Genomic DNA, 27,625 nt, shown 5'->3' on the forward strand with positions numbered 1-27,625 from the left:
AACACCATAAAACTTCACCCTAACACACCACCTTGTTATAAAACCTTTATGACTGTTTTTTACAATAAAAATAATCCACTAGTAACATAAAACTACGTAAATCAGCCTTCCGAGTTATACTTGAGTGATAATAAAGTGATGAAGTAGTAAAAGTGAGGTATAAAAAATATTGAAATCTGTGTACTTCACGAAAGTGAAAGTATAAAAGATTTATATTCCCACTGAGAAAAATATTAACTTAATAACGATCATAAAGAGATGAACTCGTAAAATAATGGAATGAAAAATATTGAAATCGGTGTACTTCATGAAAGGTTTTATATTCCCACTGAGAAGAAGATATTTTTTGGAATGTCAATGTATGATATGGCGCGTATGTAGACTACCAATGAGATATAGTTTATTATTAATCTTCCGAGATATAGCTTACCGTACTTGTGTGATCATAAAGTTAGCGATAAAGTCGTGAAAGTAGGGTATGAGAAAATATTGAAATTTGTGGACGAAAGAAAATTAAAAACAATAATTATATTACAAGGCTATTCTAAATAAATAAAAGGAGCGGAATTGCGATTATGAAACGCTATTAATGTGGTTGGAATTTTCATTAATTTTAAGGGACTGTCTGTCAATGACACAGTTTTAGGTTTCAGAGAGTCAAACAATAGTGAATGCTTATCATAGAATATTCAGGAAATCTCCTTCTTCTATAAATTCTAAAATAAATAAAAAACAGAATTGATGAACAAATTGGTGAAATCTTAGAGTCTTGTTTCAAAAAAATTTGTTTCCGCCCAGGATCGAACTGGGGACCTTCTGCGTGTTAGGCAGACGTGATAACCGCTACACCACGGAAACGCTTGATATCACTTCGCAATTTCCAAGATATAAACTTAGCCTCGTTCCAGAATAAATTCATCGTAAAACTATTACAGTAAGCTACTATTTAAAATGTAATACCAAGATATAAACTGTAATATTTTTTTATATTAGAAATTAAATTGACCCAAACTTTATAACTATTCTCTATATATAAAATTATACATAAAATATTATATTATTTTATAATTATCTATACCAATCATATGAATATGATTATACTTTATAATGTGTAGGTGTTATCAACAACTTATATTCGAAATGGAAAATATATTAGTAGGCCTACAGCCTAGGAAGACCTGCTACCTGCTACAAAAATTAAGTTTCAAGTTTCAAGTTTCAAGTTTATTGTTTACATCATCAGCAATACAACAAAATAAAAAACATCTCATCAGATACCTAAAACTAACAATTTAAAGATACTAAACACTTCTGAAAGGTTAATTTGGCACTATATCATAATGTATCAATAATACAGTAGAAATTAACTTTAAACTTATAAGTACACAACTCATATAAACATTTTTGAATAATGTAACTGATGATGGAAATGAACCTTAACATTTTATGTGAGAACCGATGCAAACAAAAATACTATTCACAAAAGAGCTTCCGCAAAGCCCTTGTCCGTGAATAGGAGCCCTATTTTTGATTGATAAAAATAGAAATAACTGTCATCTGGCTGCTATTACTTTCAAATTATTTTCTTGATAAAGAAACTGCTGATTCTCAATTTTTATTGATCTGTTTGAGTAATTCTGTTTTATTTACTAATATTCATCAATGAATATACAGATATTTAAATGCGTTTTTAAGCAATAGAAAAAAATCAAATCTTATGTCATGTAATTTTAAAACCACTGAACATTAAAAAAATGAATAAAGAACAATAAAAAGTTTCTCATTGTAGATTATGTGTCCAATTTACATAGAAAAAATTTATTTATGAGAAAAAATATAAAATGTTTATAGTTCTCATACCTGCAGAGATTTCAAGTATATCTTCTGATCCACTTACACTATCATTGTCTGCTTCAGATGTGTCACTTCTACTTTCGTTCAAAATTCTGTCAATTTCAGAGTTACACTGGGTGTTATTTTTCAATTCAAAATAATACTCAAGACACACTACACTTAATATAAGTCAAATCATGCACTAAACAATAGTGTACACCTTATAACAAATTAAAAACTAAAAAAATACACCATGCAAAAAATAACACTACTTGTATCTATTCATGAAATATCTGCAACAATGCTCATAAATAGATGAGAAATTGTTAACTAGCTACTGTGACTAGTGCAATAACTTCGAAAACCGGTTGTGATATAGATGGCACGACTGCTGGACGAAATCAGGGCAATATTCATTCATTTAGAACAAAAATACTTATTTGGAGCAGAAAAAATACGAATAGATACCGTATCATTCCAGGGTTAAGAGCAGAAAACGAGGTTTGAAAAATTATTATACTCTAGAAGGTACGATAAAAGGTTTGGAGCCCACAGCATTTCTATTTTTAGTACTGATACGGTATTTTCTATTTTCCGTCAATTCTCAGTTCAAAACTATTTCACAATGTAGTAGACTATCTCAATTTACATACTGTACCGTATTTACATACTAGCAGCACAGAGGAAAGAAGCACTACTGGTATGCTTATTCCGTGCTAGCAGGTAACTCGTGCTCCGCTAGGGGCGATCTATTTTAAAACTTGACAAACTGAAAACTTGATGAAATGAAATTTTGAATAGGCCTATAACCATCTTCGGTTAATTAAGAATCTATTATGCAAAATTTCAAGTTAATCAGTCCAGTATTTCAGACATATGATGATGCGCCAAACATAGTTTTCCCATCCTGTACAAGTATAAGCCAGTTCTTTACTTTATTATAGTATAGATTAACAAATCATGAGAGCAGTGAGCAGCAGCTCGTCACAAAAACTAAAAAGAAGTGACACAAAGTGCAAGTTACAAGAGTAGACTACTGGACCAGCTTCACGGAGAGAAAATATTGTCTACATTCAATGCAAATTGTGAAGCTCACGTTGCAAACTTTAAAAGCTGTGGATTGTTTGCTGAGCAGCTTTTTTCGTACTTCAGTTTCCATTTCCCTGCAGAGGGAAATTCTGAGTCAATATCACTTGAGGCTTTATAATCCATCAATGGATTCCGAATTCAATGAAATATCAAACAATGAACTGAGTCTCCCTTCATACATAAAACAGAAGCAGAATGCCTTTGCATCGATTTCATTGCTCCTTTTAAGAATTTAAAAAATACAATTTTATATGAGTATTAAAGATAAAAAATCAAGAGGGAATAGTGCTTGATTATAAGTTATTATATCAATAACTTACAGCCGAGAAAATGTTGATTATATTAACCACAATTTACGGTACGGTATAGCCTGTATATTGAGGTTTTTATCGAAGTTTGAATGAAAGGAAGATTATAATAAATTTTATAAATAAGATCCATTCAATTTATATTGAAACAAGATAGTTGTTTTTATTGAAATTGTAGGTATGTAGAATGAATAAATTGAAAATAAAGAAATATATTTATTTGGTTGGGAGTAGAGTCATTAATAACGGATACCAAGATGCATTTGTCAAGTGTTTACTACAAGCCATAGAAAACAAAATTAATTTGTTATGTTTGAGTGAATTTTGTTTCGTTTACAATACATGAACTCTCACTTTCTGATCTCTATGATTTAATTATTGGAGCGATAGGAACAATTATTACGGTACTGAAAACCACTTGTTTCGTTAATTGTATATATGTTGTGGTTTGGAGAAGAAAAATAGTGGTTTTAAAATAAAGTGTTCATAAGTTGTTTTAATTGATTTTCTATGATTTCTATTGATTTTCTATCTTATACATGTATTTTCTTCAAATAATCATAGCACTTGCGTTAATCATCAACACGAGAAATAGATTTTTGGGGGAAATCTATAGTTTCTCTTAGGCCCGGTTGCACAACAGCCGGTTAAATTTCACGAGAACCAATCAGAGAAGGCGTTTTTGAAAAGACAGCATCTCTGATTGGTTCTCGTGGAATTAATCACGGTTAAAATTTAACCGGCTGTTGTGCAACCGGCACTAAATCTTTAAAGAATGGAATACCTTGACTTACCACCAATCGATCTCCATTTCATCTTCGTTCTTAGAATAAGGTCACGCCTCGCTGCCAATATTCTCCAGTCAGTGATTGTGGTTTGAGGGATATTGCTGTGGTGATATCCACTTCCTACTGTCAATCCCTCTCATAGTATGACATCAATGCCTCCCATACAACCAGAGCTGACAGTCTAAGGTGAATCTCACTATAGGTGGAATGCACTGGAGCCGCTATAAGAATTTCATCAGAGCATACCTTCCACCCATTGCCAAGATCCCATCACTTTATTAAACAGGCTTTGTCTGTCGTTTCCGCACTTCATTCCGAGTTTGATGAAATTTCAAGCTAGCCAACTCACACAACAAACTCTCATGATAGATGGTTTGTCAATATTTAAAATGATATATTATAAAATAGATTATTTTTGCATTATGCATGAAGGTTGTGCGAAGGCTGAAAAAACTTTTTATTGGTGACATTTTTCAAAGTTTTTCGATTTGTATACTATCACGCTAACAAAATGAAAAAGTTTTCTCAGGAAATGTTTTTTCTCCGATCATTACTTTTTGAGATATGAGCGCATAAAATTTGAATTTTTGGGACAGGTCATTTTAAATTTGGTAAAAGATATCTCCATGAACTTTTGAGGAGAAATTGTTTTTTGTATTGCTGATTGAATAAATCTACATTTGTTTCACACCTTAACATTGGTGTTGCTATCATTCGATAAAGCAGATAGCGCTATCCTTCTCTAGATCTGCAACGTTGCCAGATCGCTTTTCAACAATGTAGAAATATAATTACGGAAAATATTAAATCTCATTTATGAAAATTTATTATTTACTCATTGAAAAATATATTTTTTCTTGACGAATAAAATATAATGCATTATTTTGAACAAGAATGAACAGTTGATCATCAAATCAGATGCTCTATAGAAAGGCATTGGCAAGGCAGAGAATCGGCAACGCTGTTCTCCTATCTTTTCCACTGCCATTTTAATGTGAATCACACCAAAGTGGAATGTTTTTGAGATGGATTTCTCATCAACTCAAGAATGTTCAGTATCAAGAGTATGACTTGTTTCAGCGATCTAGGACATTTCCCTCTCTGACATGAAAATGAGTAATGGTTTTTGTACAAGACGACCTGTAACTCCTCTATTATTGAAGTATAATGGAAAACGGATACTCGCTACAGTATTTCAATTGCTGCCGTTCGCATATGCAGCATTTGAGTGAGGTAGAGTCGTTAGAGAGAAATAAGGATGAGCGGTGAGTGAGAGGGAGGAAAAGGAGACTCTTTATCTACTCTCTCTTCTTGGATTTTCTGAATAACTGAAGCTTTTCAGGATAAATATCTTATATACAAAAACGGAAAAGTAGCTTTGAAGCGAGACCAACAAGCGTTTCTATAGTCGGAAGCTCTCCAAATGGCTGATTGGGTTGAAAAACTGAAAAAACGCCACTATGGTCTCACCCTTAGGCCCGGTGCACACTTGCGTCATTTCTAGTCGCGGTTTTACGACCAGAGCGACAACTAGGTCACTGGCATTCTAAAAGTTGTTAAAAGTATATGGGTTCCGGACGGAGCAGTGCACATTACAGCGTCACACGCCCGCTCACGCTTTGCCGACGCTCTGCTACAGCTGCATGTCGCGGCTAATTCTGGACAGTGTAAGGCCCCAACTATATGGGCGTCTGAGACGTGTCTTCAGAATGCACGGCCTCTTATAGGGAGCGTATATTAAGAAGCCGTATAGTTGGAGCTTCAACAAGGCTGGGACCAACTCCATGGGCATGTCATTCTATTGTAGGTGGCTGTGATGTTACTCAGTCAAAAGCTTATTCTAAAGACGTTGTAGGTATGGTTGTAAACAAGTAAAAAAAAAAAAATATAAATATGCTAAACTTTATAATTTTCATAATAAAAACTGAAAGTACCAAATAAAAACATAGGCATTGATATTATTTACAAACATGATGGCTATTATTGAAAAATAATTTTCTTGACAATCAACATCATTCTGTCTCACTATTTATTATCTGTTTCATTTGATTTCGATCTCTAGTATAAATCTTTAAAAATCTCTTGGGAATTTCCCCAAAATTAAACCATCAGTCAAAATTAATAAGCCGATCTAAGTAAATAGATTATTATACAGTTGAAAGAAAACAACACATCAACAATTTGATTCAAACATGATTGAGAGCTGAAAGGGTGAAAATTCTAGAAACCCCATCAAAACTTTCTAAAACTAGAATAGTTTCACTTTCAAAATGATGATGGAAATCGACCATATTTTTTATCAAACTATACACTAGTACAGTATTTTTAGTTAGCTATTGAACATGTGACGTCGTGTTAGCATACATTCAGTATTTATGAATGCCGTAACAACAAACTTTCAGTATAGTTTTGTTATCGGAGAAAAACATATTCACTTCACTTATTGTTACACTACTTTCTAATGTAAAAGCTGTTCTCATATACATAACAATTAACAATCACAGTACCCTTTTCAAACTAGAAGTTGTTTTATAATGAAAATAAATTGAATGTAGAAAATAAAAACTAATATTCATTTCGCACAAAACACATAATTGATGCTTCGGGTACGCCACAGGGTGTAGTAATCACGTCTACTTGTCATCTCAACATTTTGAGCACAGGCGACAGACAGATTATAAGCTGTATCTCCTTGAGAAAATTATCGCTACCGTAAAGTTGTCCCCCCGACAGCATGTTACCTACTGGAATGGCAGGTTCCATCCTGTCGGACCGTACACGACAGAGTATCACCTTGCTCGCTTGCGTCAGCATGTCACCTTCTTAAGGTGTATTTTCGTTTGTGCGTAAATTTCCGCAGTCGACGACGACAAGCATTGTTGACATTCATATTGTCCAAATTTCAAGTGTGCTTAAACTTTAAAGCTGATCAAATAACTTTTCATTATTTGTGTTTATTATTCAAGAATCAAACATTTCTAATATCATCATTATGCCATTTGAAAGTAAAACAAGTATAAACTAAACCTCACCTATTAAAACAAAATTAAAACATATTTTAGGCTATTTAGACAGATTGAAATCCACCCAATCTGAGATCCTCACCCTGTCGTGGTCGACACTTTTCAATCAAACGCAATGGTCAAATTTGAATTTGAGACAAAGAAGCTTGAAGAGAATAAAATTCCCTACAATTCTTGTCTAATTAGATGTTTTTTCTTGTATTAATCTCCAGTTAGTGAATACTAAGTAGACCCAAGTTGCGTACCCCTTTCAAACTTTGAGATTGAATGAAAACATTAGTCTTGGCAACTCTTTTGTATGGCTCCTATTGGAATCTTGGGGACATCTTCTCGTTGCCGTGCACGACACAGTTTCACCTGCTCGCTCGCGTCCCCCCGTCAGCATGTCACCCCCTTAGAGAGGAGACAATTTGTCGGCGTCAACCGGTCACCTCCAAGAACCGGTTTCAGAGGTGTCATCCTGACGGGGTGACACCCAGAAGATCTACCCGATGCTTCTATCGGACTTGAAGCTTCAGGCTTAGTCTTAACTTGAACCTTGAAGCTTAAGGCTCAATTCCTTCCACAGGAAAACATTAAAACAATTCAAGATTCTTAAATCTATTCTACTCTCTTTTTTTGAGTTTTCAGAGGTAGCTCGCCCATCTGGTTTACCGCAAGATATAAAACATGAGACTGATCATCAAATTCACAACGAATCCTGGACCAACAAGTTACAAGTAAAGATTGCCGGTTATGTCCCGAAAAGTTGAAAATTGTTCGAAAAGAATTTGATGACATGTTAAATCTGCAACAGCTCGTCCTTCGTCTTCATTACAATTAGCACCAGGAAGTGACTCATCATTGTGTCCGTGGCGATTCTTGCAGGTGCGATTATTGAAACAATTCCAGATTGTTATATTGTAAGTCACATTCAAGATGCCACTCATTTTATCGAAGGATGTAACATATTTTCGAAGATCGACCAAGACAAGGCTTGTCAACAAACACCAGTCAAGGAGATATTGGTAAAACTGCAATAGTTACACAAGTTTGCCTCTTCGAATTTCCATTCATTACTTTTGAACTTCCAGATGCTGGACAACGTTTCCAAATATCCATGAACGAAGTTTTACGTGGTTAAGAGTTTTGCTTTGTTTATATGAACGACATTCTCATTTATCCACATTTTAAGAAAGAACATGATCATTTTCGAAATGTGTTTTCAAACGTCTTGCACGTTAGTACGGTCTAGTAATCAACCCACTAAAATGTATCTTTTACATTTCAGCGTGAGTTTACATATTACATTTACATTGTCTCTTTTCTGTTTATATAAATAGAAATACAAATCTCAGTACCCTTTTTGAATTATTTTATCACAACATGTATCTGACAGACATTCATGCCATTTTCAAGTCAAAAAGGGTACTGAGATTTGTATTTCTATTTATACATTTACATTTTTAAGTTTAAATCTTTCAAGAAAAAATGAGAATGTAAACAGTATTGTTCTTGAAGTAAAAAAAAATTCAGTTCACTTATCTAATGTAATGTCACTTCTAATGTAAAAAGTTTTCTCATACAGAAAAAATATAGATAAAATATGATACATAGGAATCTGCAAAAATATTCCTACAAGATTATTCTGTCGGTTCTTCTTTGATCTTCTTGTTCTTCTTTTTCTTTTTCTTCGGCGAGCCTCCTGCAAACAAGACAACTTTTTAGAAAACAATGATGAAATATTTATACCCTATCCAACTATGAAGATTAAGCTCTAATGTATTCAGCAAAATTGATGTATATATAGTAGCGTTAGTCTCGTGAGAGGTGCAAGATCTTCAAGATTGAAAACAAAATGAATGTCATACTTATTCAAGTATTTTGCTAGGGCTACTTGAAAGTTTATTTATAAAGAATGACTAGTACCCATAATTTTATCATTTTATTAAAGACACGATATAAAATAGAATAATACAATTAAGGGTATTGATATTTCTTTATGAATAGTCGTAATTATTGCTTAGCTAAGACACAATAGCTTACTACAATATAGAAGTACTGATTATAAATTATAATAATTATGTAATCAATACTAAAGGCAGCAGACGACAGGGACAGACGACGCATTTGAGGTAATTAGAAAACAATGTGTTGTTCACAAAAATATGCGCAACAGAAAACTATACTAAGGGTTAACGTGATCAGATTTAACAAATTGTTTGCATCGGAGATATTGTGGTATTTCTCCATAATAAATCTTCGGTTAATGGCATTTTCATCTTGAATTTTTCAGGTCCTGGTCCGGTTGCACGAATGTCCATTAAATTCAATCGTGATTAACTCAACCACAAATGAATCTAATACAGAGTGATTCATATGTATGGGAACCCTTCAATCAATTGGAGACTGTTGTGGATATGATACTGTAATATTCAGGATAAGTTATTAGTCAAATACTCTACATTTTGAAATACAACTGAATTTCAACCCCTCATAAGGGGGTGACTTAGGGGTTGTAACTCGAATATTTTAAATGTAAACACCCAATGCCTGGTACATCATTTTAAAGGCCTTTTTGAAACAATAAAGATGACATCGATAAAAATGTTCTACGATACTTGTATCCAAAATGGCGGCTGATTGAAGTTTTAGTTTTCAAGAAATGAGGGGTTGTAACTCAAATATTTTGAATATAAACACCCATTGTGTGATACATCATTTCAAAGGTCTTTTCAAAAAGAGAAAGATGACATCGATAGAAATGTTCTATAATTTTTTTCCAAAATGCCGGCTGATTAAAGTTTATCAATTATTTCTTTAAAAGCTAAAACTTCAAACAGCCGCCATTTTGGATAGAAGTATCATAGAAGATTTTTATTGATGTCATCTTTTTTGTTTTAGAAAGACCTTTAAAATGATTTACTACACAATGGATGTTGACGTTTAAAATATTTGAGTTACAACCCCTCATTTCCTTAAAAACTAAAACTTCAATCAGTCGCCATTTTGGATACAGTATCATAAAACATTTTTATCGAAGCCATCTTTCTTGTTTTAAAAATGCCTTTAAAATGATGTACCACACAATGGGTGTTTACATTTAAAATATCCGAGTTACAACCCCCAAGTCACCCCCTTACGAGGGTTTGAAATTCAGTTGTACGTCAAAAGGTAGAGTATTTGACCAATAATTTATCCTGAAAGTTACAGTATTATATCTACAACAGTCTCCAATTTATTGAAGGGTTCTTATACATATGACTCACTCTGTATGTACGTGTAAACGGGAGTCTGACTGCTAAAATTGTTTTAGAATAATTGATTACGTAATGATGCATATATGTTAATAGTTCCTGAAAAGTACGTGTTACTTTGTTGTAGAATTAATAAGAAATGAATTTGAGAGAAATATTTCACTTTAAAATGAATTGAATAAATATGATTATCATTGATAAAATAAGTATTAATTGTCTAAAATTACAATAAATAAATTTACCTTCTTCTTGTACAGGTTCAACCTCGACACTTGCATCAATAGCACCTGGGACAAAATATAATTTCGATAAAATAGGTAATATAATTCAGGAAATAAAACTCAACATTTCATTATGATCTACAATATTAATAAAAATCTAGAGTTTAATACATAGGTACTTAATTCTTTCACGAATCAAGTTATGGACTACATATTTTTGTTCATTCCAATATGTTTTTCATTGATTGAACTGAGGTAAAAATGATTACATCTTTTTATATTAAAGCTTATTTATTATAACTAATAATAGAATACATAGTATTCTTTGCCAAATCTTGCCACCCAGAATGTCCCCAGATTTGCCAATTCTCAACAAATAATTCTCATCAAAGCAGTGTATGATTTCATAAGCTTAACTTTTGGACAACATAAACACTCTTTCAAAATTTTTGGAGAGAAATAGTGCAGACCCGGCCTAGTTTTTCCTCCAATGTCATAACTATATTATGATTACAATGTGTTGTACAATGAATGAATAAATAAATAAAATACGGATTCTCAGCCAATTGTAGGATGTGTTGGCTTGTTGTAACGCTTGTCAATGGCCTGCTTTACAACTCCGAATGGAAGTGAAATGATAATAGAAAAGATTTTATTTAGTACCTTCTTCAGAGAGCGATTTCTTCTTTTTCTTCTTCTTCTTTGCTGATTCTTCTCCACCTGGTCTTTGCTCACCTAAAAAATGAAGGACGTGAGTTAATTTTGTAGCTGAAGGAGTAAATTTGTAAAGAAATTTCAGTAATTGGAATGTAAATAAGATAATAATTAATAAATAAGTGATCTCACTGGAAAAAAACATTCAATAATATTGGTATTAACATAAATATTAATTCAAGAATTTGATATCCAAATTGAATTCATAAATATATGGTTGTAGTAGGACAAATGTTCATTGTTTTTCATGAGCTAAACTTTTATAAAAATAAATATTCAAACTTAGCTATGAGAATTACATAATTCCTATATTATTGACTTTAGAAATAGAACCATATCTTAAGGATATAATATTTCAAACAGAATAAATAGAATAATATAGAATTTTCTAAAACTGAAAGTAGCATGAGTATTTGGAGTACTTGTTCAACAATATTGAAAACTTGAATGGAATTCAAATTCCATTTGAAACACTATAACCAATAACCACATAATAGACGAAATAGTGATAACAATTTCAAAATTTAAGTATTCGTAAGATAATTCAATTTAAACATGCATAAATATAAAACTCACCCTCTTCTTCTTCTTGTTTTATCTCAACCTCTTCACCAGATTCAGTTTTGATCTTCTTCTTTTTCGGGGCATCTGAAATCACATAATACATTGGAGTTTCAGAAAGATTTAACCTATGGGTTTAGCAGGATCCAACATTGTTTAGATTGTTTTCCAATAAATTGATTGGTTTTACTTGACAGCAATAACAGCTAACCATACTTCAATTTTGCTATTCCTTCTTGAAAATAGAAAGGTCTATTATAAACTGTAACTAGATAACTAGTGAAGCAAATAACCCTATATTTAGTTATTAATTTTACACGATCTACTTATTAGGCGGTAAGAACAGTTATGAATTGTTTTTTTTTTATAATTGACATGTTTCATTTATTACAATAAGTACAATCAATCTTGTAAAGTATCAAAAGGCTCAACCCCAAAACTGTTCTTATTCCAATTTGAAGAACACTTATGACAATGCAGTGAAGGAATCAAAATTAAGTACGCAAACATTTAGGGCCGGTTTCCGAGCTCGAAATTTAGCCAACTTCTAGATTTTAAACAGCTGAAGTCAGAAAATTGGCTCTCAGAAACCCCCCGTAGTCGTAGTTTTTATGATAATCTTTATTTTTTCAATTCTATAATTGGAAACATTTTCCTTGACAAAATGAAACATTCCTAAATAATTCAAAATAGCTGATACTTTACACTATTTTCTCTTTATTTTATTTTGTGTTCTATTTTCTAGTTTTTCGAAATTTAATTTATACGTGGACTACGTCTACGCCCCGTTTCGGAAAGCCAATTTTCTGACTTCAGCTGTTCAAAGTCTAGAACTTAACTAAATCCCGAGATTGGAAACCGACCCTCTAGAATGAACTGAACATAGGGTATAAAGAATAATATGAAGTAGTAATTACAAAAAAATTAAACCTAGGCCTATATTTAATCAATGAGATTTACAATAGAACGGATTCTTGTACAAATTAATATGAAATGGACGTGTAGTGAGCAAGTCAATCTAGCTTGTTTTAAAATAGCAAGCCAGTTTGGTAATTGTCACAATTAATTTACCTCCCTTGCTAGAAACAAATGACTCGATGCCAATTGTTCAGATAAAGAGAGGTATTGAATATAAAGAGGGAAATTTAAATATTTGACTCACCGGGAGTTATGTCCTCAATCAACTTTCTCTTTCCCATAGTGGAGTCGGCTGCTGAAGGATACTGTTTAACCTCACTGAAACAACAACATTCAAATCAATTCACTAATCTGACAAAAATTCATTTATTTAATCATTCAGAATTATACAACTTACAGAAAAGTACCACAGGCTTACGCCCAAAACGGTTCCAATTCTAATTTATACAACAGTCCAAATGTAGCTAGGTTATGTGTCACTATAACATTCTTCAATTACACACTAAATTTACAGTTCAAAACACACAAAAATAATTCTTAAATTAAAAAAAAACTTCTAAATTGAACTAAATCAATATATTCTCAGGTCATATTGTTTTAATAAAGTAGAGTAGGTTGTAGGATGATCCATAACAATTTTTTATTCCAACATGTAAATTGGCTATTGAACAATAATTCATCAAAGCAACGACAACAGCATGGAAAGTTGAACATACTTTTTGGACCAGGAATTAGGAGTCAAAATAATTCTAGGGAGGGATGGTTTTGATCTAAGCCTGTTGATCCTTTCACAATAATTTTTTTTTAATACTATTGCTATCTAGTCTTGGGACTAATGAGCAAATTTATACGGTGTTGAGCAGAGCAGAATCAACTCAAAATTCATAACTTTTAGAAATCAAGTATCAAGGTTGACACTGCAATACTTCTTCCAGGAACCAAATGTCAAAGTAGTTTGGCAAAACGAACCAAGCTGCATGGTTTCATCATGGAACGAAAAGATTATTCTGCAGAAGTCACTGCCAAGACACTTGGTTCTATTCTCCATTATTGAAATCTCTCTTTTTTTTTAATCATTTATTTCTTTCCAAAACATACATGAAAATGTACATGAAAAAGTCAAAAACTAAAACTAACTTAAAGCTAAAGAGAAATTAGTGACTGTATAAAATTCATTTTTTTACAGTAAACTCATTTATACTGTAGCATGCTAAATCCATCAAATATGCTCTCAGCAATTCCTTAAATTTTGATCTATCAGGTTCATGTCTTAGGCAACCTGGGAGACAACCAATAAATTTTATTCCCATGTACGTTGGACTTTGTTTATATTTTTCCTTATTGTGTTTCTTTATTGTAAAATTATTTTTATTTCTTGTGTTGTAATTATGTATATCTACTTGCCGTGGGAATCTAGATTCGTTAGTTTTTATATATAATATTGTCCTATAAATGTACAGGCTGTACACCATCATGAACTTTAACTTACTGAAGAATGGCTTGCATGATTGCTCTCTATCAAGATTTAGAATTATTCTTATTGCTTCTGTTTGTAATAGAAGTATTTTATTTAAGTTTGAGATGCTTGTTCCTCCATATATTTCAATTCCATATGAAATGTGGGAGTGGATCATTGCGAAGTACACTGCTTTTAACGTTTCTAAGTTGGAAATTTTTGCTAGTCGTCTCAGCGCGAAAATTCCTGAGCTCAATTTTTTACATATTTTTTGAACGTGAACGGACCAACTAAGAGTGTTTTCAAGATATAGACCTAAAAATTTAATTTATTTTTTATTATCTACGGAATTAAGTTGTTTTACCTCTGAATTTCTACAAGTAAAATGGAGGAACTTAGTTTTGTTATCATTAAGTAGCAGATGTCTGTGATTTAGGTACTTTTTAGTTAATGATATAGAATTGTTACATTTAATTTCTGTTGTGTTCCAGTCCTTATCAGCAATGCACAGAATATATCGTCAGCGTATAAGCATAATTTACTATTTTCAACTAAATCGCACATGTATTTAGGCAACCCCCCTAAGTAGCAGAGAAACAGAAATGAACCTAACACCGATCCTTGTGGTACAGAATAGTTATTACATTTTAAGTTTGATCCAATATTGTACTGATTTTTATTGCTTGTATACTTTATATTTACATACTGTTGCCGTCCTTCTAGATATGACTTGATCCAGCTAAGCTCTTTACCTCTAATTCCGTAATTTTGAAGTTTATAATAATAATTTATGATTCACACTGTCAAATGCTTTGGTTAGATCCAGGAATGCTCCCACAGTATTTAATCCCTCATCTAAGTTTTCTAAAATGTTTTCTATGAACTCTATCAAAGCAGTAATGGTTGACCTGTTTTTTCTATAGCCATGTTGTTCTTTGTCAAGTATACCATTAGTTTCAAAATAATCAATTAACTGAACTAGTACACACTTTTCAAATATTTTAGATAGGGCAGGTTGGATGGCCAAAGGTCTGTAGTTGAGAGGGTCAGATGGATCTCCTTTCTTATATGCTGGTATTACTTTTGATATCTTTAATTCGTTTGGGTACACTCCAGTTATAATATTGAGGCATTGATTACGTGCAAAAGAGGTTTGATGAGTGATGACTTAGCATCCTTGATTATTTTTATTGGTATGTCATGTAGCCGGCTGACCATTTTGGTTTTATCGAATCTATTATTTTACTTAAGTCCTTCTCTTCAATTGTTTTACATCTAAATGATAATTTTGTAACTTTTTCATTTTTTTCATCTGTTACGTCACTTTTGGTTAGATAAGGGATGACATGAGTGTCAACCATCCCTACAAAATCATTGTTTAGTATGTTTGAAATTTTATACGGATCATCTATGTCTATACCATTCTCTTTAAGTACAATATTTTTAATAACTTTCTTGTCCTTTTGTTTGTTGTTTCATTGTTAACTATTTGCCATATTGTTCTGTTTACATTTGTTGATTTTTTTATTTTTGAGTCAATATAATTCTTTTTTTTTGTAGAGGATAATTCTTTTTAGATGCTTTTTATGTGCTTTTATAGTTTTATAGTTTTCTTTAAGTTTACATTACTTTGGTCTTTCCTGTATCGCTGATGCATTTCAATTAGCCTTTTATGTTCGTCGACAATCTCATTATCAATCCACTTATTACTACATTGTTTCGCTCTTACTTTTCTACCTATTTAAAAAACAGTTGGTTCCTGTGATTTTTCTACTACTCGAAAGTGTTACAACTATATTATGAGGTAGTTCCATTTTGCAGAATACAAAATTATGAGTTTTGTCATCTCAATTATTGAAAAATGTCACTATTCCATTTCTGTGGGTTGATTCCTTTCTGCATTCATTTCAACGAATTGTGAATTATTAAATCTAAATGAATCTGAATACGAATAAATGAATATATTAAAGCTTCATAGTATGCTACAATCTGTTTGTTGTGTTGGAATTCGAGCACTCAAGAAGCTTAATAAATTAGAAAACAGAAGAATATGGTAAATAACCTTTTAAAACGTTTCATAATTTACTCACCTCTTTCCGTGATACTTTTCGAATTTGGCCTTAGCCTTGGCTGTGCCAGAAATCCTGCGCAGATTGCCCTCTTCCAGCAATCTCAACCTGGTCTCCAGTTTGGCTCTGTGTTCGGTTCCCAGGTCCATCGACGTCCCCTCACCCAGGGCGTCAACCCTGGACGCCAAAGCTGCCTTCGCAGCCAACATTCGAGAAGCCTGCAAATGCCCAACATAAATTAACACAATCATTGGAATCTCTTTTCAAGATGTTTGGTGAAACAAATTATGTATTCCTGCATAGCCTAAGGGAAAATAATTCTCCATGAATATTGAATGAATGATGCTCGGTTTCAACAAGTCTAGTCAAGACATTTGCGCATGATCAAACCGGTTACGATTTGCAAGTGTGAACTGGAATAATTATATCGATAGTATCTATCGCCTTAATTAATCATAATGTTCCAGTGCACTCGTAAAGCGTAGCTGATTTGACCATATTCAAATGTTTTGACAGAGCTTGGTGAAACCGGACATTATTTTTCAAGGCCTAACAACAATTCAATTGATCTCAATTTGAAAGGAATTCATCTTCATTATTATGTCGAAATTTTGATTCAAGCAAATAGAGTAAAAAAGAAGTAGCTTAGTGAAACTTCTGCATTTTTATAAACAGCTTTTCATAACCAACATTGCTATTCAGTAGAATATAAACATAATTTAAAGTTATAAATGCCACAATTTCAATATTACAAACAAAATAAAAGCAATCAACGTTTAATGAATTTGAATTTGTAGAAAGACTAAGAAAGTAGAAAGTCAAAATTAAAAGTGGAACTCTCCGGAAGACCAACTTTTTATTTCGGTAATAAATCTCTCTTCACGTACCTGTATCCAGTATCTAGTAACTGTCTTTTATTTTTTATGAACATTTATGAACTTTTATTTTTTATATACATTGAATATTCAATGATCTTGAAATTGGCTATTCTACATCAATTGAACAATTACTCAAAGTAGGAGTATATTATGAAGATGAATAAAGTTAAATTGGAAGCCCCTTACCTTTCCCTTGTTCTTAGCACTGCTCTGGGCAACGATTTGCGAATGGTATATCAAACCATACTTGGGTGTATCTTTTTTGGTTTTCAAAGCTCTGAACAGAGCTTTCTCAGCACCAAGAATCTGCACAGTAGAAGCTGGGTGTTTCGCCAAATTTATTAAAGATCCTACAAAAAACAAACAAATAACGTTGGAAAATGTGAAAACTGATTCAGATTGCTGTTAAGATTCATAAATCTGAAAAATCTGGTGTGGTACATACTAACACAATTTCGTCCTTGCCATTATGTGGACAATAGTTGAGAGTCAACAGATGATTGAAATTTTATCAAATTTTCTCAATAGTTAATCACTTATAAAGAGTTTATTACAATTCTCAATCATTTTCACTAGCCTGAAACAAATCAGGAAACTTTTATTTTTATTTTTGTCAGCATGGAAAGACTTTAATTCAAATATTCAATGAATCTAATTCATAAAAAGTACATGGGAATGTCTTACTTTATATAGATTTATATATTATAACATTAACTAGAACCAAATAATAGAAACTTGTCAATTCTTCTCAATCTCCAGTTAGAGAAAAAGTAGGAAACGTAGAGAAGAATTTTCAATTTTCGACAGCATGGAAGGACTTTGATTCAAATAGAATGGAAAGTCCATGGAATTGTCGTAGGTCATAAAACGTAATGACTTCCAAATGAAAACTTCTTGGCTTTGAACGGCAGTAAAAATGAAAAATAATTCTTGTCAAATCTTCTCAATCTCCACCTTGAAAAAAGGATGAGACGTAGAGAAGAATTTTCAATTTTCGACAGCATGGAAGGACTTTGATTCAAATAGAATGGAAAGTCCATGGAATTGTCGTATTAATCCAATTTTTATCGTTGTTTCTTACCAGCTTGAGAAATGAGTCTGGCGCCAATCAGTTCGCCCATTAGAACGGTGAGATTTGGAGCAATTGCCATCATTCTTGCTTTCAAGTATTCGTAGAGTTCAGTTCGGTATGAAGATATTTCGATGACCTGCACAGAAATTGTTCAAGTTACATAAATTAATAAATTCATTCCAGAAGAGGAATTTCTAATATAACAAAATATTCACACGTTGAAATTTAAGCTGTTTTCATGATAAAACACTTGATAACTCTATTGAAGATGAAGACTTTTTGTTGTGGCAGATAAAGCTCCCTCTCAGCAGTGAAATGCTTTCACATTTCCTACCCAAAAAAGTAATTTAATTCAAATATTTACTTTGAAACAACGTGTCTTGACTTCAGTCAACAGAGTTACTTCCATATTACTGTGCCCTTAGACCAGTTTTATTCATAACACGGCCCATTGTATATTCATACTGAAAGTCTGATGAAGCCAACATCTACTGCCATATCACCATATCGTGACGTCAGCATCGGATAGAAAACAATGTAAACAAACTCTGCAGAAAAGTTTTCTATCCGATGTTGACGTCACGATATGGAGATATGGCAGTAGATGTTGGCTTCAGAGGCTAGACTTCCCAGCGTTTCTATTCTAAAACTGGTCTAAGATTGTGCCAGCCACAATAAAAAATGACTAGACTAACTAGACTAAAAATGACTAGAATCAGAATGAAATAGACTGACTCTATTCAAATTATATTTTTCTGTAATAGCTGTCAATACCCAGAGCAGTAGTATAGAAGACACAACATGAGAATGGCCTGGCAAAGAAGTAGACAGATAAATCAAGTAGGTGGCTGCCTGCCTGTCTGCCTGCAAGTGCAATATGAACGATAGAGCTGAATTCCCCACTCAACAGTGATAATATAATTCCCATACATTCTAATGGGACTATTCATACTCGTTCGGCCGTGTTGAGTGGGAATAGTCCTATCTGAACTCATGGAAATTATATCTGCACTGTGCCGGTCCACTGATACTGATATGTATGAATCCAGCTCAATACTGGGCTCTCGCCATAATAATCTCTTATAAATTGCAATTGTATTCATGAATAAGTGAATGGAAACACATATCATAGAGAACTCACCTGGTCGCAGAGGTTTTGAATGTTTACTATATCGTCATCTGCTATTTCTGTGCCCATCGAAATCTCAGCCGCTGCTTTCACCTGTTCTTCAATGTCATCAGGCAGAATATCAGAAAGGTCGGTATTTTTCACGTTTTCTCGCGTTCCTGCAACAATCAAGGAGTGACAATGGTTAGGAATTTCTCCAGTCTGAATCCAGTTGACTCATTTTTCAAATACTGGTATGTAAAAATACATTGCGGAATCTAGTTAATTCATCAGTGTTATTTATAGAATACCAGTTCAATTAAAAACATCATACTTACTCAAGCAATTTAAATTTAGAGACGGAAAATCAAGCAATTTAAATTTAGAGCATAGAGACGGAAAATCTTCCGTCTCATAAACATTAAAAATATTTATAATAACAGTTGGGATATTAGTAATTTAACTGAAAAATGATATAGTACACCTGAAGGTGATTAGATGAATGAGTGTATTATCAAGTACCGCTTTCAATACAATTTAATTCATTTAATTTCTTTATTGGCATGTATGAGCCTTCTTTTAAAAAAAGCCTTCTTTTTGTGGAATTCAATCATGATTAAAATTCAACAGTACTTTGTGCAACCGGGTTTTTAATGCAAAAGATTAATTGAAAATACCGTAAAAATATACAATGTAATATTGATTGTATGACATACTTCATTGGATAAATCACTTTCTTTGATCTATCAAGAATCATGCCCACCTAGGCTTTGCATGGGCAAATACGCATTATAAATATATTCGATTTACTAAATTCGATATTACATTGATTACTATACTAATGTTTAATTTATTGAATATATTTTCAATAAAGACAACTATTGTCCAAACTCAAGTTCGTCATATGCATGAAAAAACTCAGCTGCATTTAAAAAAACTATAAAAAACGTCTTTTTTCATGACAACAGACATTGTTTGACAGCTATGAGATTCACTGACAGCATATTAGAATGAGAGACATTTGTTATTAAACATCTAATGAATGCAGACAGTTTGAGTAGATTCCACTATAGTGACAACAATATTGGTTTTCATGACAAAGCCTAGAACCAAAAGAAGACAGCTAGTGAAGAGTGAAGTAGATGGGGGAGTGTCTAAAGTGAATAAATCTCAAACTAAATTTGTGAATAATCTTCAATATTAAATTCCATTAATGTTAAAAAAGTTCACTAACCTATTAGCTTTACCACCTTGACGAAAGCTAAATTATCAGTAATGATTTTCCCAAGTTCAGGGAAATGCCACCCATACCATTCCCGGCATCTCATAATATAGTTGTTCAACTCCTTGTCGAGTTCGTCAAGGAGGCATATAGCTTGAACGATCATTGTATCCACTTTATCAGCACTAAATTTCAATTTGTACCTTGATAAGCTAAAAAAGACAAAAGTGACAAATTATTAAACGAAGATATAGGCCTATCGTAAAACATTAATAACAATGTCAAACATAATGGCAAATATAAGGGTATGATCACATTGAATGCGTATATGTGCAAGAGCACGTCGGAAACGAAAAACAAAATTTGGAAACAGCCAATGAAACAAGTTGTGACTTGTCTGTAGTAGCTGCTCACACTGAACGCAACCAGCATATGCACGCATTCAAAGTGAGTGTTCCTACTGCTCTTTCACGACTTTGTTTCTCATCTGCGCGCTTGGTTATGCATAACCAAACGTGCACTTGCACATATACGCATTCAATGTGATCACACCCTAAAAAAATATAAATTTGACATAGAAAGCGTTCGTTAAATACAATATCAACAATTATTGTTGAGAGCAAGTAGTCAAAATATATAAAAGCCAATAATAGACATCGAATAATCAAACTTGCATTTTTACATAGAAAATAAATTAGAATGAGGAAAATATAAATGGGATCACCAATCCTGTTGTCTCACTAGTATCCAAAGTTGCTTTACACACGGCAGCCAATGATTCTTCACTGACTACACACTTGTTAGGCCGAATATAATACTCTTAATATAGATCTCTTAACTGAGAGAAATACTGTACAACCAATCATTTATTAAAATAATAAGAAATGTTCCGTTAATTATCTTGATACTATAATATAAAAGTTTGTTTATTCGATGTCTTATATTATTGGCTTTTATCTATTTTGACTACTTGCTCTCAACAATAATTGTTAATATAGTATTCAACGCTCATATCAATATTGTATATGATTCATTCTAGCTATTTCAACAAGCTGTAAAGACAATCCGAACTTTTATATTCTCAACACAAATTATAACATGATATAATTTTCAACAAATCCTATTCCAATAAAATATCGGCAATAATAATAACTATGAGTCACTTCAAGACATTTTCCTTGTGAATTGAAGTGTTTCATAAGTTTCTCAATGCACTGAAAAGCGTTCAGACTAGTTCTATATAAGTACTATTGTAAAAGTAAGAGAAATGCTTCCTGAAGTTTAGTTTTTACCAATAGTTCAAGTTAAGATGAAAACAGAAGAAATCAGTTTCATAAGTATAATATTGGAGAATGTTTCCCAAGCTTTTTAAATTAGTTTTATTTATGTAGCTTAAATTAGAGAGCAAAATTATAATGTATATTAGTTTAATCTATTGTTCTAAATTATTGTACTGACTGGTTTTTAGAATAGTTCTTTTTTATATGTGGTCAGTTTATCAATATATTATTCAATTTCAATATGTTAAATAAGTTATAAAATCATTGATGTTGCTTTATTATTATTATTGTCATTTGTTGCGTGAAGCCACAAAACTGAGCAGAGCTCAAGTGGCATGTAACATGTCTGCTTTCCATGACGAAACACTATATAATAACTTTGTTAGGAGGTCATAACTCCAAGAAAAAGTAAGTGATTTTTCAAATATTTACTAGTAACACAGTGTCTGAACTACAACAAAGTTATTATAAAATCAGTTCTATGAGTATATGTAATGTAAGTTTGATAAGTTACCTGTGGGCCAAACCTAGTTTCATGGCACTCAAATCCTTTTTCTCGGTTTCAGCGAGGAGCGCGTCCGTCTGCGAGCGAATGCATCGCATCAACTCACTGACCGCCGTGTTCGTCACACAGGACAGATTCAACTTCTCCTTTATGGCACCGCCGAGTTTCGCATCAGATACTAGCAGCTCATCGGTCGCATCACCCAACACTTTCTTCAAAACCTGAACAAAGGAAGACATGAATATGTCAAATACAGCAATCACAATATCAAAAAACCACCTTGTAAATGTATCTTGAGTATAACCTCCAGTCTTCATCAAAATAGTCGTTTGGACGAAGGCAGACGATTAACCTTCCAACATTCAGAATTGTGGAAGCTAAGAATGATGGTTAACCATACTGGGGCCTATTGCATGAGAAAATACAGACTAATAACATTAGTAAGTCTAGAAGAATCAGCTGGCTGGGATATATGTGTGCAAAGAATGGAAGCTTTGCTTTTATATGTGCAAAGAATGGAGAATAACAGGATGCAGAGGCAGATGCTTGTTGGAAGAATGGAAGGAACGAGGAAAAGAGGTCGCCCGAGAACACGTTGGCACCAGGATGTGAAAAAAGATCTAGCGTGCCTAGGAGTGAGGAACAGGAAGAGACTGGCTAATCAGAGAGATGAATGGAGGCGAACTGTTGAGGAGACCAAGGTCCACGCAGGGCTGTAGTGCTTCGTAAGTAATAACATTAGTAGTTAGGTGATTATTATTTGCCCTGGTATTAGCTTTGAGCATCGACTCTACTATATTCGTTCATTTATTTTTTGACAATTGCGAAATCGAATTATCCTCTATCGAATTATAATTGGAATTTGATGAAAAGATTCAAATTGAAATATCAAAGCATGTTAACCTTATAATAGATTAAAGTGGATGAGTTAGTTAATAATAAGAAGGGTGGAAATTCATGAGGCTACTTCATCTCTGTCCCTGGTTGTAGGGTTTAGAATTGAAAATTAAGGAGTGGATATTATTATGCCTTATTAATTGCACTCCCATCTCTTGCTAACATCGAATGAAACACAAGTATTTTGATGAGAAACAAAATCTGAAAAGAGGGATAGAAAAACTCATACTGTTTCTATAGCTTTTTCCAGATTTTGTGTCTCATCTACACGGTCTTGCATGCACTTCCTCATACCTGCATCCAATGTGATCATACTCTAAGGTTGAGACAGGAGAACTTCTTGTTAATACTTGAAGCAAGCCTATCTATATCCTAATTATGTGGACATGATAAGAGGTAGTCATTATGTTATATATCTCAGTTAATAGGACTTGCCACTGTGTTCAAGAGCAAAGTTTTTTTAATAAAAATAAGAAATGTGATTTTTCTTGAGGGTTGGATCACAGTTTAGTAAGCTACTTCCATCTTGAACTATTAGTACATTTTAGTGCAAATCACTTCTAAATAGCACTATGCTGAATTTATTAAGAAATGATTGACGCATTAAAACGTACCTTGCGCAGTTTCTTAGTGACTTTCCCTTCCAATACCGCTGTGGTAGCTTCTAATGCTTCAGCGGTATTTGCAAAGCTCTCGAAATGTTTGAGCTTGACTCTGAAAAGGAAAATTAATTTGATTAATTGACCAGTTAAAGTACTCCAACAAATAATTCGGCAGAGACATATAATGGTTTACAAAAAAAAATAATTAATTTGACGTATAATTTGATTAATTGACCAGTTAAAGTATTCCAACAAATAATTCGGCAGAGACATATAATGGTTTATAAAAAAAAAGTTTACCATTGAAGCCTATGAAGATTCATCAAGGCCCTATAAAAATGCTCTAATTCAAAATTCAGCTGGGCCAACCAGATTCAGCAAATGACCAAGAAACTGTCTCGAGTCTGTTTCTTGTTGCTGTAGCTGAGAGGCCTTTAAAGGAGGTAGGTATATCTGGCGTGGTGTATCATTCTGCTTTTTTTCACTATAATATCTCTAATCTATTTTCTACTTTGTGGACTCAATAATAGCCTAATTAGTATGTTATATATCTTAGGTGATAGGAGTTTCCACTGAGTTCAAGAACAAAGCTTTTAAATTAAAATGAAATTCAACTTGAGGGTTGGATCACAACTAAGTAATTCCATCTTGAACTATTGGTGCATCTTTAACTTTATTTCATGATAAGACGCCATCGACCCCACAAGTGTGGTTAAACAAGAAGGTATAAGGTGGGTACTGAACGATTTCCTTCATGAGACCTTTTGTGGATAGGAAAGGATTTCTTATGAAATTAAAGCTGTGAAATTTCAATAGTTCGGTTAAAACAAAATTGACTGTCCACCAAGTATTTTTCAAAAAAAAAATTTCAATGTATAAGAAATACAGTATGCAGGGGTGAATACCCTTTGGGAACTCCTGTCATATGATACACTATCGCAATCTGTAGAGATTTTATTGTTGTTCAATATACTATAATCAGATTGTTGAGAAAGTGCTATGATGGCGAATTGCTATAATTCTCCTCTTCATTTTGACTAATAATGTTTTGGGTGGCTCGTTGGAGTAAAGTGATAACGCGCCGGTCTAATAATCAAGAGAACCAGAGTTCGAATCACGACGGGGGCAAAAGTTTTTGACCACAGCACAATCACATAAATACGGCCACCCCGTCTTTCGGAGGAGACGAAAAGCCGTCGGTCCCGCCTACCTAAAAAGTATTAGTCATTTCTCATCATCATCCCTCTCACTCATTACCCACGCACAAGCCTAAGAGCTTATGTGGGCATCACCCTCAGTATTATTATTATTGATAATAAAAAGTGAAAAATATACATCAGAATAAAAATTACTGTATTTAATGAATTTTTTATTTCCAAATACATCATTGTCTTTCGTTGAGAATTATAAAACACTTGAAAAAGATTGGTTCAAGTTGCTGAATACTCACATTTTGCTAGCTTGTTCAGGCGTGGCGAAATCTTTGTAAAGATTATCTGTCTTTTCTATCGCTTTTTTGTCGAGTAACTGTAAAACAAGAACAAACAAGTTAGAAAGAATAACTTAAGATTAAACATCCTGATCTTTCCAATGCGCATTAATTACCTCTACAATTAAACAAGGACTACAGTAGACAGCTCGATTACAAGTAATCAAAAGATATTATCCAGTAGTTTTCAAATTATCAGCGAAGGTTGAGGATAAGCTTTTTTGAAAATTGTGCCACCTCTAAAAGTAGTCAAATATTCTACTTTTGCTTGTTTGAAAATGTCATACCCGTCTTTGATAACAAAGCCAAGAGTACTGATGATCATCATGCCACCAGGCATCTAGTGATGTTTGAGATACATAGGGTGCGCCTCCAGAGATCATGGGTATGCTACAGGAGTGAAGCAGTTGGATACCAGGCAAGATCGAGAGGGTTGTGACCGGTTTTTTGAGAGCCAAGGCTTATTATGATTTCCAGGAATTTTTAAACGATGACCTGTCTCAATATTGGCCTATCTGGCAAATTTGCCTTAGATGTTAACTAAGTGTGCTTTATTTTGATCGCTGCCATCTTGATAAATTAGTGTTTTTTTGTTTTGTGACTTTTATTGTGACAATGACGCAATCGATTACACTAGTGTGGGTAATGGATGAAGAAGAAGGTATAAGTAGACCTAATTGTCTACTTATTAGGCTATTCTATTTTATTCGTGACATAACGCCATCGATCCTACAAGTGTAGGTAAAAGATGGAGAAGAAGGTATGATGTATAAGGTCATAGGCCTAACAAAAATCAGTTATGTTCTCACTTCAACTACAATATTGATAGACCTAAGTTTTAAAATTGTTTTGATTTTGTCAGACGGGTAAAAAAATCAACATGCAACTTAGGGGGGTAATTTTAGTATATGGAAATGAAATAACATTCTATATTGTAGAATTAGTATGAAATAGGCCTATACCATTAGGCCTATAGAAAATAAAACAATTTTATTCAATGATCTTTCATCTGAAGACTGTAATATCAATGTATAGAAAAGGAGTTATAGGCCTATTATTTATGATATACTATATTTCTTTGATTAAACAAGACTTTGATCAATAAGTATTCTAATCTTCTTTCAGGTTGACCTGTGATAACTTACTGTTAGGCTACCAAATTTGCATTGCTTTTAATCATGTATCGTATAGAATTATTTTGTTGTTTTTCCTGTGATAATTATTATAATAAATCATCAAGCTCTGGACTGATTCATGAGTGAAACAATACTTTTTTGATACATTGCAGTGATTAGATTTATGTTAAATGGACTCTCAACTAAGACTCGCAACGAATCTAGCATTGAAAGTTTGGTATATCAATAGAGGAGGTCAAGAAGATATAGAAAATGTATTTATAAAATTATTGTCGATTTCAATGGAAAGTTGGGTTTTATAGGCTATATAATTTTTGGTGTCTCCGATGAATACCGTAACTAAATTAGGTTAGTCATCTTTTAGAGATATACGGTTTGTGTCACAATGCCGAATTCCGATTCCCATTATTTTTATCAACTACAAATCATATTCTAGTATTTTCTTATAAAGATTATAAGACCACAAGATATAAACTCCAAAGTTTAAATATTGAAATAATTATATTTTTTTTATTTGTAACTTATTCTCATTAAGTAAACTATAAATATAAATTGTTTTTGTTTGAAGTGTAGTTTACAGCTGTTGTTTTCTAGACAACAAGAAGCTAGGATCCTAACACGATTAATGTTTTTTTACTTGTAAGAAGTGATTTGAAAATAGATATTGATAGTGAGGATTATATCATAAATAAATATGATATGATAACAATGTATATTAAATAGAAAAGATTAAGTAGTTATCTAAAAAACTAATTAATATTGTTCGAGTATTGAAAGCGTGGTCAGTTTAGCACCGGCCAATAACCTCAAAAAGGAACTTACCTTGAAAAATGCATAGCCTGCCGGCGTTTCAAATAAAACTAGCATTTTGAATAAGAATATAATCAAAACCTACGATGAAAATGACTTTAGTTTTATCAAAAGTACATTATAAATTATAAATTACATACAAATCACCACTTAAAACACAAGTACCACACGAGACCTCAGACCCCAGTTTATTTTGAAATTCATCAAACAGGAAACAGCAAACAGGAAGAAGCAAGCAAATGGAGGCCACAGCCCTCTCAATATTGCATTTGCTCCAGGTGGGTGTTTTGTCACCTGTAGAAATCAATAAAACTACGAAAAAATGACTGCCTCTTATATTTAAAAAAAATCAAAAATTATTATAGGATAATTCCAAATAATACTGTAGTATAATTACCTTTTTGAAACAT

At 32.8% G+C, this 27,625-nt stretch overlaps 1 protein-coding gene and 1 non-coding gene across 3 annotated transcripts; both read right to left on the bottom strand.

The window, feature by feature from the left end:
* Positions 1–785: 785 nt before the first annotated feature.
* On the bottom strand, positions 786–858 carry Trnav-aac. The gene has a single exon. It is a non-coding gene; the product is annotated as a tRNA-Val (tRNA).
* A 5,048-nt stretch (positions 859–5,906) lies between these two features.
* Positions 5,907–27,448, bottom strand: LOC111053898 (nucleolar protein 58). Of its 2 annotated transcripts, XR_005571842.1 has the most exons (15): positions 27,228–27,448; positions 25,231–25,307; positions 23,793–23,892; positions 22,291–22,502; positions 20,509–20,708; positions 19,308–19,453; positions 18,176–18,302; positions 17,281–17,444; positions 16,238–16,434; positions 12,936–13,009; positions 11,789–11,860; positions 11,162–11,233; positions 10,520–10,564; positions 7,579–8,725; positions 5,907–7,546 (listed from the first exon to the last, which is right to left on the bottom strand). XR_005571842.1 is itself a non-coding variant. In XM_022340834.2 (14 exons), exons 1-14 carry the CDS (start codon positions 27,270–27,272, stop codon positions 8,664–8,666), a joined length of 1,593 nt encoding a protein of 530 aa, XP_022196526.1. In that variant the 5' UTR covers positions 27,273–27,448; the 3' UTR covers positions 5,907–8,663. The 2 variants fall into 2 exon arrangements, 1 of the variants encoding a protein (XP_022196526.1); XM_022340834.2 differs by having other exon boundaries at positions 5,907–8,725.
* Positions 27,449–27,625: the final 177 nt, after the last annotated feature.

The sequence above is a fragment of the Nilaparvata lugens genome, chromosome 7 (assembly GCF_014356525.2).
Source record: "Nilaparvata lugens isolate BPH chromosome 7, ASM1435652v1, whole genome shotgun sequence".
In the NCBI taxonomy this organism is placed as follows: domain Eukaryota; kingdom Metazoa; phylum Arthropoda; class Insecta; order Hemiptera; family Delphacidae; genus Nilaparvata; species Nilaparvata lugens.

What these genes read in the sequence shown, in the direction of transcription:
- LOC111053898 (XM_022340834.2), bottom strand. Translation starts at nt 27,272, where the DNA reads ATGCTAGTTTTATTTGAAACGCCGGCAGGCTATGCATTTTTCAAG. An exon ending in CAGACTCATTTCTCAAGCTG is followed by an intron (nt 17,445 to 18,175) that starts GTAAGAAACAAC and finishes TGTTTTTTGTAG; the next exon opens with GATCTTTAATAAATTTGGCG. An exon ending in AAAACAAGAAGAAGAAGAGG is followed by an intron (nt 11,234 to 11,788) that starts GTGAGTTTTATA and finishes TTCATTTTTTAG; the next exon opens with GTGAGCAAAGACCAGGTGGA.